This window comes from Trachypithecus francoisi, unplaced genomic scaffold, assembly GCF_009764315.1.
Source record: "Trachypithecus francoisi isolate TF-2019V2 unplaced genomic scaffold, Tfra_2.0 Lachesis_group13, whole genome shotgun sequence".
Classification (NCBI taxonomy): Eukaryota; Metazoa; Chordata; class Mammalia; order Primates; family Cercopithecidae; genus Trachypithecus; species Trachypithecus francoisi.
The window spans coordinates 60,030,786-60,047,731 of record NW_022681458.1 but is presented as its reverse complement, the minus strand read 5'-3'; the positions used below and the strand labels follow the sequence as shown (position 1 = coordinate 60,047,731).

The window sequence follows — 16,946 nt, the reverse complement described above, 5'->3', positions numbered from 1 at the left end:
TAATTCGAATGCTTCCATAAGGACTTTTACTATGCTCGACTTTAATTTCAAATGAAAAATAATTCCTTCCTTAAAATATAATCTCTATGCAAAATACTCTTTTCAATCAGGTTAAGATTTTAAAAAGTGTTCTTGTTCTTCAGAGTATAGTACAATAAAATATTGGAAACCTTACTTATATGTATAGTTTAGATGTAACATTTAGGGGAACAATGTTGCTTGATAGGTCTGTCACACTGTGTCTGGTTTTGGATAGAATTTGAGTCTTTTTGCTAATAAGAATTTAAACATAACAAAAGGGAATGCTGAAGCTGGCTTTAGAAAGTTTTGAACCCTGACATCATTTGTTTCTTGTAGCATGCTGTCTCACCAAAATCCAAGCAACTATCTCCACATTGTCCCAATTATTGTTTGCTCTATTCTCCCTCCCTTAAGTCCAACTTCAATATGAAATTTCCAGATTAAATATCCTTTCACAATTCATTTTCATTCATAACATAACCACGATAAATAACTTTAAGGATGAAAGTAGCACTCCAGGAAGCTTGGTCTTTCGCAGTTTTGACATTTTGGCTACACCAATCAAGCACCTCTCTTTCCGTCCTTACCCCAATTCCTTGGACACTAGTCTACATTCAGGCGACTCTTTGAAGTGTACCTTTCAGGGTGTCTAAGCAGACACTCGTTTTCTCGCGGGGGCGATTTGTGAGACTTGGCCTCCCCACTTTCTTTCTATTTTTGGGCGAGGGAGGAGGAGGAGAAGAGAAGGAAAGATTATTAACAAACAAACTAATCTCGCCCATTCCGCGGGCAGCAGAGGAGGGCTGGCCTGCTCCGCACCACGCCCCGCGCGCCCCCGGCCGGAAGGGGGCGTGGGCCGCCGCCGAGGGAAGGCGCGCAGACGCGCAGCGGCCGGCCTGCCAGGGGCGCGTCAGGCTGGGGGTGGGGAGCAGGGGCCGGGCGGGCGCTCGGCTCCCAGCCGCGCTCCCTCGGGCCACTAGCGCTCCCGCGCCGCGCCCGGCCGGCTTCATGTGAAGAGCCGGCCCTCCGCCCCTTCCCTCCCCTTCCTTCCCTCCCTCCCTCCCTCCCTCCCTCCCTGTCCCCTCCTTCTCCTCCTCCTCCTCCTCCTGCGGCGCCCGCTTCAGCTCCCCGGGGCCCCCTGCCCGGCCGGGCGCTGACAGCAAGGGCGGGGGTCCCAGCCGCCGCCGTGTCTCGCGCAGGGTCCGGCTGGGGTAACGGAGCCCCCAGTGCGGCCATGGACCGTCCCTTGGCGTCGTCGGCGGAGGCGGAGGAGGAACTGGAGTGGCAAGTGGCGAGTCGCAGGAGGAAGGCCTGGGCCAAGTGCCGCAGCTCCTGGCAAGCTTCAGAGACGGAGGATCTGTCCACAGAAGCGACGACGCAGGACGAGGAGGAGGACGAGGAGGAGGACCTCCCCGGCGCGCAGCTGCCGGCAGCGGAGGGAAGAGGTCGGTGCGCCAGGCTGGGCTGCGGGGGGAGGCTGGCGGGATGGGGAGAGTCTCGTGCGCTCTGGGCGCCTGCCACGAGTTCTGGTAGAGTCTCGGGAACCGTAGGCCGAGGGGAGAGGGGACACTTCCGACCTTCAAACGCGCGCGCTGGACGAGGCCCCCCCAGCGTCAACACAGACTACTGGGTGCCATCCGATTCCCTGCCAAGGGACACTGAGACGTGTCGCTTAGGCTGCATTTGCCGTGGTAGATTTTCCTACTTGAGAGCGTCCAGGGTGACCCTGCCGTCGGAGTGCTTCTGGGTGGTAACGTGCTGTCCCCTTGCTCTACCCCCCAGGAAACGTGCCCAACGAGAAGATCGCGATATGGCTCAAGGACTGCCGGTGAGTGCTCCCTGGGCCGCTCGCGCCCTGGAGGAGATAGATACATGCGGACGGGACGCTGGAGCAGAGCCACTTGGGCCGCGTCCCTGTGGGTCCTGCGACCGTTGTAAGCTACAAACCGGAAAGTGAGCCGGCGGATAGCTTCCTCCTCTAAGCGATTAGAAATGGAAGTGCTGTGACCGCTGATTATTTGGTGACCGTGTTGACTTTACAGTTAGGACTTCAGCTCCTCGCTCATGGTGTTAGCATCAGAGATCAGAAATCCAAAACAGATAATCGTGCCATATTATGTTTGTTCTGTTTTTATTTGAAAGAATTCTCACATTTCATAGGATATTTTATTTTGCTTTAGTTTTGGCATCTGTACAACTGGCACGGAATCATTTTTTTCAAATGTGTTTTAAGACGAGTTTAATTTACCTAACTACACTAAATGGGCTTTAATTTTATTTCTGTTTGGGGAGCTATTAAAACTAGCTAACTTTGTACTTATAGTTTACTTCTTGAACATGGAATTGTCAGTTGACACTGAAATTCTTAGGAAATAGAACTTTTAAAAGCATTCAGACTGCATAAATCTGTTTAATTACATGCTTTGGCAACTGGTACAAAAATGTTTGATAAAATACAGAGGAGATGAATCATACTGCAAGTAAATCTGACTACAGCGAAATGTGCTTGTTTCCAATTTTTTCCACTTTAATTGCTAGTTGTAAAATCAAGAATATAGCATTTAAAGTTTTGTTGGTGTTTGCTTTTGAGCATATTTTTGCCTTCTCAATTTAGGCTTTCTTAATATTTCGTTCAAATATTAGAGTTGGGTAGTTTGTTTTGTTTTGTTGTGGCAAGTGATTCATATGCCAGTTTGCCTCCTCTAAAGACAGAATATTGGCTACCATGATATTAATGCCCTGTTTTGATGAATCGACTGGAACCTTATTGAGCACTCTTTATTACAGAACTCGTATTCTTTATTGGAAGTGTCATAGACCCTTTTGAAATATGATGAAATACATGGAATAACTTCTCTTTAAAGATGCACAGAGGCAACTACACTGCTTTAAGTCCTTGGACCCCAGATTTACAATCTAGCTGTAAATCAATCTCCTGGTTTTCAGATAAGCCTTAGATATTAGACACTTCACTCAAAGTATGGATCAAGAAATTGTATTACTGTGCTACTGGTTCATTTAATTGTTCAATACCAAAACAGTCTATAATTTAAAAGCTTGAAATTTTGAATATACATATTCAGGCCTTTTGGGTGAGATCTGATGAAACTAGTATCTTTCATTTCCTCTTAGAAATGTATCTGAGCAGTTGTTTTGTTACTTTTACTTGGGTCTTTTAAAGCCTCCAATCTGACTCTTTATTTACCTACAGTCCTCAGTACAGTAGTGGCTTACTTTAGGTTTCTTAAAATAGGCTTAGCGTTACAAATACGTTTATAATGTTTTATCGTTTAAGTTCAAGTGCATATTCAAAAGAATTTTAAAAATTAAGAACAAGAGAAGAATCACACTATATTTTAGTGACCTATAGGATTTAAGATTGTGTAAGAGATCATATCAATTAGACAGTAAATAAGTGCATCTTTTTTGAGACAAGTGCAGTAGGCAAATGTTGACATTCACCAGGACACAGTCAATCCCTGACAATTTCAGAAGTGTTGTTGCCAATACTGATTTATGTGGGAAGATTCTGTAGTTTGCTGCTCCTTCCCTCATGGATTTCCTTCTTGTTCCTACAGTTGCACCTATTCTACGCAAGAGTGGCATTCATTTGTATCCAGGAAAGCTAGAACAAGTAGTCTTTTAATCTTGGCTATATTATCACAAGTTCGACTTAGGATATGTTGCATCTGTATTTTTGTTTTAAATAATCAACTCAAGTTCCTTCCCAGAGTTGGACATTCTGTATGTTGTCTATTATGTACAAATGACCTTAAGACAGCATTTTACCCACTTGATAAGTTCTCAAATAGTCTTTGTTTTTTAGTGCCGTCCGTATCCTGAATAAATATACCGTGTTTTCTTTCCTTAAAGGGAGTCTTTATTTTGATAACCATTTGTGGGGGGACTAAGTAAAAACTGCTTGAATTAACATTTAAGAAGTGATAGAGATTTTGATAGAATTTGGAAGGGAGCAACTATAAAAGTAAGATATTTGTTTTCGAAGGAGGATTCCTGTTATTCTGCTTATCTACCGTTTTCTGTTAGTGCATAGACCAGTAGAGACATCTGTGGACAGAGTAATGCAATGTTTACATCCAAGAAAGTAGCCATCAGGGAAGGATGGCTTTTTAAAGACATACATTAGAATTTTATTAAAATATATGCAAAAAATGGATTAAAGCTTTTATTAGTATATTTATAGTAATTGCTTGTGATTCTTTTACATTTCAAAAGTACTAGTTTTTTAAGGAGCTGCCATTGTTAGTATACTTGTAGAAAGTTTTAACCTTTAATTGGCATTTCCTTGAAACCGATATTTTCATAATTGTTCCCATGTCTCGTGAATTTTTAACAGATATAAATTGTTACTGAAGAAAGGTTTGTATCACAAAACAGACTCTCCAATATAAAACAATGTGTTTCTTACTATAACTTGATTTGAGAGAATTAAAAGTGTTTATTTTTGTATTTGAAAAAAAGATATTTCTCTCATCTGTATTTGAACTACAAGAATGAAAAAATTTTAACAATGGCTAATCTTAATGTTGATTCTCAAGTCAACTTTTTAGTAATTTTCAAAGTTAAATGAAAATATATATATCTTTTAGCTAAAAACAGAAAGCAAATCTCAAGCTTCTACATTTAAATAAAGAAAAAATTGGGGCAAGGGGGAGGCACTATGTGATGCTTTGAAATGCTAGTAATAGATTAACAGATGAGGTTTAAGGAAACTGTTGGGCCTCATTTCCAACTACTCTTCACTTTTTAATCTTATTAAAGTTAAGTTACCTATGACTGAAGATTTGTTTTCTTCTAATTATGTTTTCTTTTTTGATGGAAGGGGTTGAGAGGAACAGACATTTTCTTAATGCTTATTGTCAGTCATTCTCTCTTTTTTGCAGAGAAAAATGCCAATTCACATTATTTGTCATTGCCATTTTTGCCCCTAATTGTTGGCACATCAGATGTGATTAAATCATTCCTGCTGAACTGACTTGATGATAGGTATTTACTTAGTTACTGAATATTACTTATGTAATCTACTTGCATTCCTTGTGTGTTTTTGGAGGAGAGTTTAACTGTGATTAGAAGCTTATTGAGCTATAACTTTTTAAGTAAGGCCATGTAATGACAACTTTCCAAACAGCCTTTCACAAGACTAAGGCTAATATGTTTATATGGTTTCAGTACACCTTTGGGAGCCTCACTGGATGAACAAAGCAGTAGTACACTCAAGGGTAAGAGAAGGTTGCCTTTCTAAATCTGTTCTTTATGACAGCTCTACTTCTTTGTCCTCTGGGTAAAAGTGTATATGTGACTGATAAAAGTGATATTCATGTTTATAATGCTGTTCTGAGCTAGAAGCAAAATGGAGAAACTTTGTTGTAAACTGTAAAACAGTAGGGAGTTTAAGCAAATTGCCTAGCCTTTTCACAGCGTGAAACTTACCTCTTTTTTGTCCAGTTAGATATTATAAAGACTAATTAAATATAAATATATGCAAATATAAGGAAAATACTTGAGTGAACAAAAGTTGAGTCAACTTTAGTGCAGCATTTCTTTGCTTACATTAACTGAAATTGCCACACCTAAAATTTTACCACCTGTTCAAGACAGAATTCTAAAGTTCAAAGTACAACAAGCATGTGCAGGTAGTGGCAAGGCATATAAAAATACATTTACAGTGTCAGGAAAATCCAGCTCCTGACTTAATATGAGATGGATAAGAAGAATATTTGCTCCAGAATCTGGTTGTAATCTAATTGAACATCTTTAAAAATGTAAGTTTAATACAGCCTGTAGGTTGGCTTCTGATAACTTTATGTTGCTGGAAAAGTGGTTTATTTACATTAAAGGAAAAGCGTATACCTGCTTCTTGAAGTTATATAATCAGAATAATGTCTGAGTACGTTCAAGTCTGAAACATTTTACTGTATAAGATATTTTGCTGAGTGAATTTGTTTTAACTAAAATAGTGATTTTATATGAGGTTAGAGAGGAACAAAACACCAGGATGAGTTTTCAGATGTTTCTTTCAGGTGTGCTTGTGAGAAATGGAGGAAGTTTTGAAGATGATTTGTCATTGGGAGCTGAAGGTATGTTTGTTTGGAAGAACTGTATTTTTGTTTAGTTTTCAAATTTTAAAAAAATGAGAAAGCTCAGGTTTATGATCCTCAACCTAAATTTAAGGGTCTTGAAAATGACTCACGTACATTTCACATTACCTTTCTGTGTTAATAATCTAGTCATAGTCTGTAGGATATATGTAGGGATGACTCTGAAGAACCATTTGAAGTGTCCATCTTTCTTTCTTGTACTAAATGCTTAAAGGAACAGTTTGTAACAAACCGTGGTAATATAACTGAGGGAAGAAATGTCCTGAAAAAGGAAGGACGCTTAAATATTTATACATGGGAAAATGAAATTGAAGCTTATTTTTAGCGCAAAATAGACTTATGTCATACTTACAGCTGCAGCTTGTCTTTCTCTTTGTATTTAAGTGTCTCCTGTCTTTTCCCCGTTTTCCTGATTTTTAGAAGATTGAAGGGGAAAGACAAAATAGCAAAGCTAATAGAATTTTATTAGAAATCATGCTGGTGTTTATTCCAGAAAGCATTAGATTTTAAAAAGTGTGTTGTGCTATTTAAAAATTTTTACAGGTTATGTAATGTTTTCCAGTAGATTTATAATAAAGGTTTCTCACACAAAAAATTACGAATTTTTAATTATTTTACGGGTATTTTAAAAGCTATTTTATAGCTCATTGATCAAATTGAATAGATTATTCATAGCTGTATAGCTCAGTTATTAATATCTACTTTTTTTAAAAAAACAAGAATTTAAAAAAAATCTTTAAAGCTTACAATCGATGAATAGTGAATTTATACATCTAATTTAATGTCCTTGATTTTTTGCTGTTTTAAATGCATGTGTAAGGTAAATTACTATTTAGAACCTTCTAACATTTAAAACTCTGGAATATGTGAATATTCTCATTCTTATTATTTCTGTTTATATGTTTTCAGGCTCTATAAAAAGCTTAAACTTACTGCTTCCCAGTCAGTACAATTGAACATGTTGTCAATCCCTTATTAAAATGCACTTTGCACTTTTGATATTTGCCTTGGTAGTTTGATAATATTGAATGATTTTATTGGAAACCAGAACCTAAAAGGAATCTCATGAAAGAGTAAAGCTATTACGTTGTTTTACTGAAAATTATTTCAAGGCTATTTCCAGTCATTAAGTAAATAATTACTGAGTACTGTGAGTTAGGCACCTTTCTGGTGGATGTACAAAGAAACAGAAAATTGTCATGACTTTGCAGATCAGAAATGAAAAGCAATTCATGTGTGCTGAAATAGATATGTTTATAATTAATTTTATTCTTTACATTTGTCTATAAAAGTTAAATGAACTAAAGTTAACTCTAAACATTAACAGCACATATCTGTTTAGAACTTTAAGCTAAAGTTGTACTATAAAGTTGAAAGGCAATTTTTAAAAGAAAATTTATGTTGAAATAAGTAGAAGTTTTCAAGTTATATGTGTGAAAAGTCAGTTATAACCTTAAAAAAATCTACATTAGAAATTGATGTATACTATTATCACACTTAATGTTAAATCATATTTTCCTCTTAAGATATTATTCATTAATAGCTTTTAAATTTAATAATTAGTACTACATATATGGTACATATCTTTCTCATTACTTATTTCTAACCTGCTAAAGAAATTTAATTGGTTCCCTATACTTTTTTTTATTTTGAGCACTCAAATGAGAGTAGTTAGTTTATGTTGCCAGAACACAAAAACACCCTTCAAAAGCTCCTGGCCCTGTTCTTATCTATCTGTATATTACTTTTAATGATGCAGATTTAATGGACCAAGATAAGTGTTTAATATATTAGGCATTTAATTCTAATATTGTAGGTAATTTGATTTCTTGATAATTGTATCATAGTAGTTATAGTCTTACTAACAGTTGTGCTCTACATTTATTATTTTTACCTATAGCCAACCACCTCCATGAAAGTGATGCTCAAATTGAAAACTGGTATGTAGCTGTTTTGCTCTATTTCTTTTAAAAAATGAAGATCATTAATGAAAATAAAGTTTTATATAATCTGATTTTGTTTATAGCAATAATATCTTGGCCAAAGAGAGAAGATTACAGTTTCATCAGAAAGGGAGAAGTATGAATTCCACTGGATCTGGGAAAAGTAGTGGGACAGTCTCAAGGTAACTTACTCTGAAATTGTGTTGGAATTACATTGTGTTATAGATGACCTACTCTTATCATTTTTTCAATCTTGAATTTTACCTTGATAGTATGAAATCAGAAAGAACACAAAAAGAGTGTTTCCTGAACCAGCACAACTGATAGGAGCTTTTGTTTTGTTTTGCTTTATTTTGAAATTAAATAAAAAGCAACAGATAGGGTTATAATGCTGCCAGAATCCATAAATGAGTATTTGGAGCCCTCTCAACAACCTGAAAGAGGAACTCCATAATGGAGTAACTTGTAATTGTGGAGAACCAAAATTCATTCTGTTAAGGACTTGAGTTAACTCTGACACAAAAATCAGAATAAATTTTTCTGAGTTACAGCTTGATATTTAAGCATAATTTTTTTTCAACATACTAAACCAAAGATCTTTCAAATATTTAGTATAATAAGGCACAGTGGCTCACACCTGTAATCCCAGTGCTTTGGAATGTCAAGGTGGGTGGATTACTTGAGCTCAGGAATTCAAGACCAGCCTGAGCAATATGGTGAAACGGCGAAACCCTGTCTTTACAAAAAATGCAAACATTAGCTGGGGATGGTGGGGGCTACCTGTAGTCACAGCCACTTGGAAGGCTGAAATGGGACCCAGGAGGTTGAGGCTGCAGTGAGCTATAATTGTGCCACTCCATTTCAACTTGGGTGACAGAGTGAGACGCTGTCTCAAAAAAAAAAAAAAAAAAAAAAAAAAACGCAACAAAAAAACCCCACCCCCCCCACACACAGTATATTAAAATACATCAGTATGTGTGCCTATGGAATCCAGTTTAAACTGTTATCCAAATTATAATATTAGAATCTGAGTATTTTCTCTGAAACAAATTGAAATGTCTGTCTGTTGAAGTTCCGTCTTTGACTTTCCTGTTTTCTTCAGTGAGTCTTAGAAAGCTTGGATTATCACTGGTATGAGAGAGAAGGGATACTAAATATTTAATTCCCAATAGAATTAGAGTAGTTACCTTTGTGTAACCCACACTCTGTATACCTTACTCTTCCTACTTCCTAAGTGGAAGTGGTTGGAGAGAAGTTGAAAGTAAGCTCCTCCCTCACTTCTCTGAAGTCAGCTTGTTATCTTTATTGTCCCTCTGAGGACAGTTGCCACTCCTAGGACAAGGATAGCAGAAAAGCTCAAGTTTCACAAACTGTCCCTCAGTTCCCTCAGTTCCTTTTCATTTCTTCTTTAATCTGTTTATTCTTTATTCTTGGTCATCTGTCCTCTACTTTTTTTAGCTGCTTTACAGGGAATCTCTTAAAATGACAAAAAAAATAAGGTGAGGAATCACGTAGGGAATCTCTGAATGTGTTCGTTGGGGTTAGCTCTTTTCTGCAACTCTAGCAACTTGAGACAATGAACCCTTTATAAGGGCTATTTATTCCTTAGTACACATGTGTAAACATGGGAAAATAAATAATGGTTTACAGAGCAGAAGCTGAGAAAAAAGATTTTATCACAGGAAATCAATAATATGTATTCATTTATAATGTGGTATGGACTATCAGTTTATTTTATATTTGCATGTTTCCTTTTTTACCCCCCTTTTTTGTAGTGTTTCAGAATTGTTGGAACTTTATGAGGAAGATCCTGAAGAAATTCTTTATAATCTTGGATTTGGACGTGATGAACCAGATATTGCTTCTAAAATTCCTTCCAGATTTTTTAACTCATCATCCTTTGCCAAAGGGATAGATATTAAAGTATTTTTGAGTGCTCAGATGCAACGGATGGAAGTAGAAAACCCAAATTATGCTTTAACAAGTAAGGTTTTTAAGTGTTAGGTATATTATTTTCTTAAATTATAGCATCTACAGCAAGATGGTCTTATTTTAAAGCCTTAATAATTTTCAGGAATAGCACTGGAAAGTAAAGAGATTGATCAACACAAAAGCCATTTTTACATGTTAAAATTAAGCTATTTTATTGCTCTTTATAGTGGTTAATTTGCCTATTTTTCCCCTCCTCCCCAATTCTTGACTCAAGTGTTACCATAACTTACTTGCAGAACCTTATTCTTATCTACAGATCGCTTTTGTTCAAGAAGAAAAGAAGTAGGGAAGGAGCCTTGTTAATCTTAAATGAAGTCAGTTAATTTCAGGAACTAGTCTGGCTGATTTGATCAGTTTCACTCATATCTTTGCTTATTTTCTTTCTGTTAGCCAAAGATTCCAAAAATAGGATTCCCTGCATTGTTCATGGATCAGTTTTAAGAGATTAATAAATCCCCCCCCCAGCAAATTAGGTATAAAATATATATTTACATGCATTTTCTTAGAAGAATTTTGAAAGAGTCTTAGCAGAGTTCAAGACTTAAGAATAGAATCACAGCTGTAGATCCAATAGCTAGTTCTTTCTGTTTTATTCAATGTTGCCATTATGCTTTGTGTTTCTGATTTTTAAAAAATACAAATTCTAGTGCTTGGAGTAAAAATCTTGCTCCTTCTTCCCACCCAGTGAATGTAGAGAAGGTTTAAGTGTTAGATAAGGAAAAAAGAGAGTTTTATAATCTTTGTGATCTAAGTGTAGTTTTTGGAATTCTAAACAATAATATATGTTTAATATATGTGTATGTGTATATATAAATATAAACATAATTAATATTTTTTCTTTTGGTAGGCCGTTTTCGTCAAATTGAAGTGCTTACTACTGTGGCCAATGCATTTTCTTCTTTATATTCCCAAGTCTCCGGGACTCCCCTGCAGAGAATTGGAAGTATGTCCTCAGTGACCTCTAACAAGGAGACAGACTCACCTCCACCTTTAACTCGAAGTAACACTGCAAATCGTTTAATGAAAACACTCTCAAAACTGAATTTATGTGTCGATAAAACAGAGAAAGGAGAATGTAGTAGTCCTTCTCCATCAGTTGAAAAAGGAAAGATTCTAAATGTTTCAGTGATTGAAGAAAGTGGCAATAAAAGTGATCAAAAGTCTCAAAAAATTATGAAGAAGAAAGAATCATCTTCTATGTTGGCTACAGTTAAAGAAGAAGTCTCTGGTAGTTCAGTAACTGTTACAGAGAACACTGATAGTGATAGAATTTCTGATGAAGCAAATAGTAATTTTAACCAAGAAACTGAAAATGAACAAAGTAAAGAAACTCAAAGTCATGAGCGTCAACTGGGTGAGGAATCTGGTATTATAGAATCCAAATTAGATAGTGATTTCAACGTATCCAGCCACAGTGAGCTAGAAAATAGCAGTGAGCTGAAAAGTGTCCATATATCCACACCTGAAAAAGAGCCATGTGCACCGCTGACAATACCATCCATAAGAAATATAATGACACAGCAGAAGGACTCCTTCGAAATGGAAGAGGTAAGTAAAAAATGACTGAGACTGGTTTCAAGTTGCTAACTAGGGAAAAAAGTACCAAAAATGTTTATAAAATGAGAGGTAGCTAATAGATTTATACTAGAAAAATTTATCCTGATTTTGACTTTCCAGGTTAATGTTTCACAAACCAAGAATTGGTCTCAGGATTATGTGATTTTGAGGTAATGGGACAGTTCAGTAGCTTCTCCAGATGTTCATCCACTTGTTGATAGTTGAACCATAAGCCTGTTTTCTCTCTCAAGGGTAAGATTTTGATGCTCAAGAAAGCCGTGGGAGAGTATATTTAAATTCAAAGCAATATTGCGTAATAGTTGGAAACACAGGCTTTGCAATCAAACAGGGGTTTGAGTTCTGTCTGCCACTGAATGACTGTATGCCTTTGGGCAAGCTTTTCTTGACATATCTCAGAGTAAGGATATGTGAAGAAGGCTTTGGGGATAGGTCTTGGTATATGACTGGAAAGAACATAAAGATATTATGTACCTACATGGGAAGGATAGGGACTCTCGAAGAAGAAGGTTTGAAAGGCCACTGAATAGGGTTTCTGCAAGCCCAGAAGACCAATGTTTGGTTACTTTTTATTTGTATCCAGTAATATACCTGCTAGTTAACAAATTTTTAGCTGGAAAAGTTAAAGATACTTATTTTGAATGAGGTTTAGCTAAAACTGCTTCTGAATAGTAGGAGCTGAATACTTTTGTGTTGGAATTATATAGCTTGCGGCAGGAAAACTGATGTTTACCAAGCATCTACCCTGTGCTGGGCACTGTTCTTGGCTCTGTTCATTGCAGTCTGTGAGGCACATAGTAGTAGTCTCATTTTGTACATGAGGAAACTGAGGCATGTGTGTGCTGATGAAGAGTTGTGGCTATAAATTATATAATGCACAATTTGTCTTTTATAATTTATTACATTAGATTCGTTTTAGTAATAGTTCACAGTGGTTTTAACATCACACACCATTATTTTAGGGAATTAGAAAATGAGATCGTTGATTCAGCTCATAAATGTCCTCTTAGGTGAGTCTCTCTTTCTCTCTCTCCCCCTCCCTTCTTCCCTCCTTCCCTCACTTGAGTGAAGATTTTTCATTTATTGTAAAATTTCAGTTGCTGATACAGATTTTTTGCCTTTTTTGTGGTCTGTTAATACTTAATTACAGCTGAATAGTGAAATAAAAAGGGAGTAGGAGCAGCACCTTGAAATATTTTACATTTTCTTTTGAGCTGTTTTTCTTTTATTTCTTTGTATATATTTATATTTCTTATATCTCTTTACCTCCTAGTATAATTTATTTATCATCATAATGAGTGTGGAAGATGACTATGATGACACATTAAAATCTCTGTCTGTTCTATTTCACTGATTCCTTTTTGACTTCGTTTTGGTCTAAACTTAAACTTGTTCCAGCACTCATAATTAAAGTGTAAATTTTTGCCTACCATTAGAGCCCTTCTTCTATGACAATTAGATATGACAGTTAATTTCCCTGTTTAATACAATAGCAGAGCATAAAGATCTAAACAAATTATGTTAGGTAATTGCAAATCTGATGCTGGTGACTCTGAATGAACAACACTCATATTTTCAAGTAAGTCACTCTTCAAAGAAGTCAAGGAAGTTTATTTTTAATTTCTAAAATTCCTGAATTCTAAGCTATAGTTTGTTTTTAAAATTTTTTATGATACCTTACACAAAAGGTTTTTAAAACACTTAGAAAGTGCTAGATGTACTTTTGTGACAAGTTAACTTTTCATGATAGTCTGGGGTTTTTTGCCCCCTCTACTGGCAAAAAAAGGTTAATGAAGAAAGTATTGTGGCATTGACTTGAACTTTTTTTGAAGTGCAAGATTACGTGCATTGGTGGAAGAATATGGAAGATTTTTTTTTTTTTTTCAAAAGTATTTATGGTCGACCACAGCTACATTGTGAATATGGGGAGTTTTAAAGAAAATAATGTATCTTCAGATATATTTAAAATATGGATAAAAACCTCCTGGAATTGTGTTTTCGTCCCTTAGGGAACATTAAAGAGAGCTGGTAGAACAATGGATAAAGAAAGGAAATAATGTGTTACTTTAATTTCCTCTTCTCCCAAGCATTTGAATCATATTGACAGATGAAGAGAACAATCTTAGTGAAGCTGACTTTCAGATCCCATTCAGTGTAGTTTGTTACTATTTTTCTTTTGGACCTCTTTCCATGAGGTTTGATTCTTGATGGAAATTTTATTCTTGTGAAAACAATGAGTAAATATAGGTTAGAGCTCTCTCTCTCTCAGTAAATCAGTTCTCAGAAAGATTATCTGAGCATGAGCTGCTTTGGGAAGCTAGGAAGGAGAAAATGTTGGTGACATGTTGACTGCATGAAGCTGTCTAATCCATCTGAGACAGGAGGTAAGATCCCACAGTCACCAGAAGCAAAGAGACAAAATACTTAAATGTAAAGAGAGCTAAATAGATGATGAGACTGATCCTGGCCTGGTACAATGAAAGTGTCTGTTTCTTATGTTAGAAAAAGTAAAGGCCAGAGACTACTTTCTGATTGCGAAAGTCACCTTGCCTTATAAGGTGTCTTGTAGACTATTTAAAATGGTTGTGAATGTTTAGAATGATATTTCTTTTTTTTTTTTTTTAAGACGGAGTCTCACTCTGTTGCCCAGGCTGGAGTGCAGTGGCGTGATGTTGGCTCACTGCAACCTCCGCCTCCTGGGTTCACGTGATTCTCCTGCCTCAGCCTCCTGAGTAGCTGGGATTACAGGTACACACCACCATACCCAGCTAATTTTTTGTGTTTTTAGTAGAGACGGAGTTTCACTATGTTGGCCAGGCTGGTCTTGAACTCCTGACCTCGTGATCTGACCACCTTGGCCTCCCAAAGTGCTGGGATTACAGGTGTGAGCCACCGCACCCAGCCTGTAACTATTTATAAAAAGTTATTAAACCCTATTATTGAATTTCTAATTCTTCCAAATGACTTGCTTCATTAATTCTTGTGTTCTTTTTGAATGGCTTATTTTGAATACATCATGGTAACTCTCTGAAGCCATAGATTAGTTGTGTGAATGATTCACATGTTAAACCAAAATGATCCTTCTCAAGCAGATGTTCATCTTTTAAGTGTAAGGGAAAAACTTAAGAAGGAGAACTTTTAACTCAGCGTTTCTGTAAGCAGTTGATTGTGTGCTCTTCTTGGCCTATAAATGAATTTTTATTTAAATATAGCCATTATTGGATATACACATAATCTTTTTGAAGCTACTGATGTATTAGTAACTGTTTCTAATCCTGTCTTCATACTAATTATTGATTGAACTAATGTACCTCACTACTCATTTTTAGCTGTTTTAGGATTCTTCTTTGTTTATTGGACTGAGTTAAAATAATCCCATGTCAATCAGATATTTGACAGATAATTAAGTTGTTCCTTTGGCCTTTTAAATTTAACTGTATATGTTTTGAAGATAAATCCGCCCTAGAATATGAATTCTAACACATGACACACACAGATGTCTGCTACTCTAAAGCCCAATTAACCACTGTTTTGTTATTTGGTATTTACCTAAAAGACCTAAGTTAATTTTTATTAAAAAATGATTTACCTGACAGTAAAAATAAATGATATTTTTGTGTGTATGTGTAAAACTCGAGAATATTTGTTTAAGATAAACATTTGCAAGTAATTTATAGAATCATAAACTAGTATGAAAAGAGATATTTTAATTCATTTTCTAGTTTCTTCCCTTTACAAATGAGGAAGCATCCCCTCCCTCATTTGATATTGTTTTATAGCAGTGGTTCTTCACCATCTTTCTGAGGGCTATAATACTCCCTTTGATATCAGTGCTTCACAGGGGGAAGGAGCACAGCAGGTGTCAGTGGAGGATGACAGAGGAGGATCTCATGTTGTACATTCTTACTACTTTGCTGTTTCAAAGTACTTTGACTTATAGTTACATTTGATCACCCCAAGGACCTGTGAGGTAGAAATTTTAATTTTAATTTTAATTTTGCACTTTAAGTTAATTTTGAGGCTGAGCATGGTGATTCACACCTGTAATCCCAGCACTGTGTGGAGGCTGAGGCAGGAGGATCACTTGAGCCCATAAAGTAGAGACCAGCCTGGGCAACATAGCGTGACTTGTTTCTACAAATAGTTTTAAAATTGGCTGCACAGGGTGGTGCATGTCTGTGGTCCCACTTCTCCCAAGGCTGAGGTGGGAGAATCACTTGACCCCAAGCAGTCAAGGCTGCAGCGAACCATGATTCCACCACTGCACTCCAGCCTGGGCAATAGAACGAGACCTTGTTTCAAAAAAATAAAAGAAAAAAGAAAAAAAATGGATAATTATTGCATATAATTGTCAGAGGCCATTAGCCGGTAAGTGGCATGAATAAGACTTGAATTTGAGTTATTTTTGACTATATATACAACTTGCTAAAGGTCGGATATGTTGGTATGGTCAGGCGTTGTACAAGAACTCATCATCTACTGCACAGCACCATGCTACTACTTTGGAAAAAGAATGATTTCCTCTGACATTTTTTGAGCTGAGCTGTCATTAAAAATTAGAATTGTAATTTCTAAAGCTCTAGTTTTGATTTTCTTTGAAAACCATTTTGATATACAATGTTTATACAATGACAACAGCTATACATTCTCTTTTTAAACTTTAGAGGAAGGGTTATTTGATTTAGAACATCCACATATTGCTGTTCTGTGGAATACAATACAGTAGTATTGTGCTTAGAAGATCCCTCTTAGTCAAGGTAAACATGACAGCTGTAAAGAAGCCAAAGTGGTTCGCTGAAACAAAAAGTACATTTTTTAAAAAAGAGAAACCAAAGTTGAGTGCCTGTCATTTTAGCAGAGCATTGATTAAGAAAGATACATTCATTGTTTCTTGAAAACTTTTTTAAATGAAGTAACCCAAATGGTGTGGGTTATTCTGAAGCTGTTTTTCGTACATCTTTAAATCCCAAAACATTGAGACCAAGCAATTTTATCACTTTGGTTTATTAGTGTTTTTTTTTTTTAATTGTGAAACTGTTTTATTATGAAAAGTTTCAAACTTACCTGAAGATTAGAGAAAATAGTATCATGAACACCCATTATCCATCATTCTAATTCAGTTTTATTTGGCTATTCTTGTTAATTATGAAAGGCTGCTTATAGCAAATGACCAGAATTCTACGGGTCATTTGAAACCATTGAATGGGGAAAATCTTGTCACATAAATCTAAAGTCTATGTTCTATATTTGCTTCATAATTCTCTGTGGTATACCCCATCTCAAATTTGACTGCCTT

At 36.3% G+C, this 16,946-nt stretch overlaps 1 protein-coding gene across 5 annotated transcripts in view; it reads left to right on the top strand.

The window, feature by feature from the left end:
• The first annotated feature begins 890 nt into the window (after positions 1-890).
• ITPRID2 (ITPR interacting domain containing 2) overlaps positions 891-16,946 on the top strand; it is a 38,825-nt gene continuing 22,769 nt past the window's right edge. For 4 of the 5 annotated variants that reach the window (XM_033230969.1, XM_033230973.1, XM_033230968.1 and 1 more), the window contains exons 1-8: positions 891-1,466; positions 1,804-1,849; positions 5,212-5,261; positions 6,063-6,119; positions 8,041-8,080; positions 8,167-8,265; positions 9,859-10,067; positions 10,923-11,623. In XM_033230969.1, coding sequence (XP_033086860.1) covers positions 1,256-1,466; positions 1,804-1,849; positions 5,212-5,261; positions 6,063-6,119; positions 8,041-8,080; positions 8,167-8,265; positions 9,859-10,067; positions 10,923-11,623 — 1,413 coding nt within the window. In that variant the 5' untranslated portion in view covers positions 891-1,255. The remainder of the gene's footprint in view (positions 1,467-1,803; positions 1,850-5,211; positions 5,262-6,062; positions 6,120-8,040; positions 8,081-8,166; positions 8,266-9,858; positions 10,068-10,922; positions 11,624-16,946) is intronic. The other variant, XM_033230971.1, reaches the window with a different exon arrangement.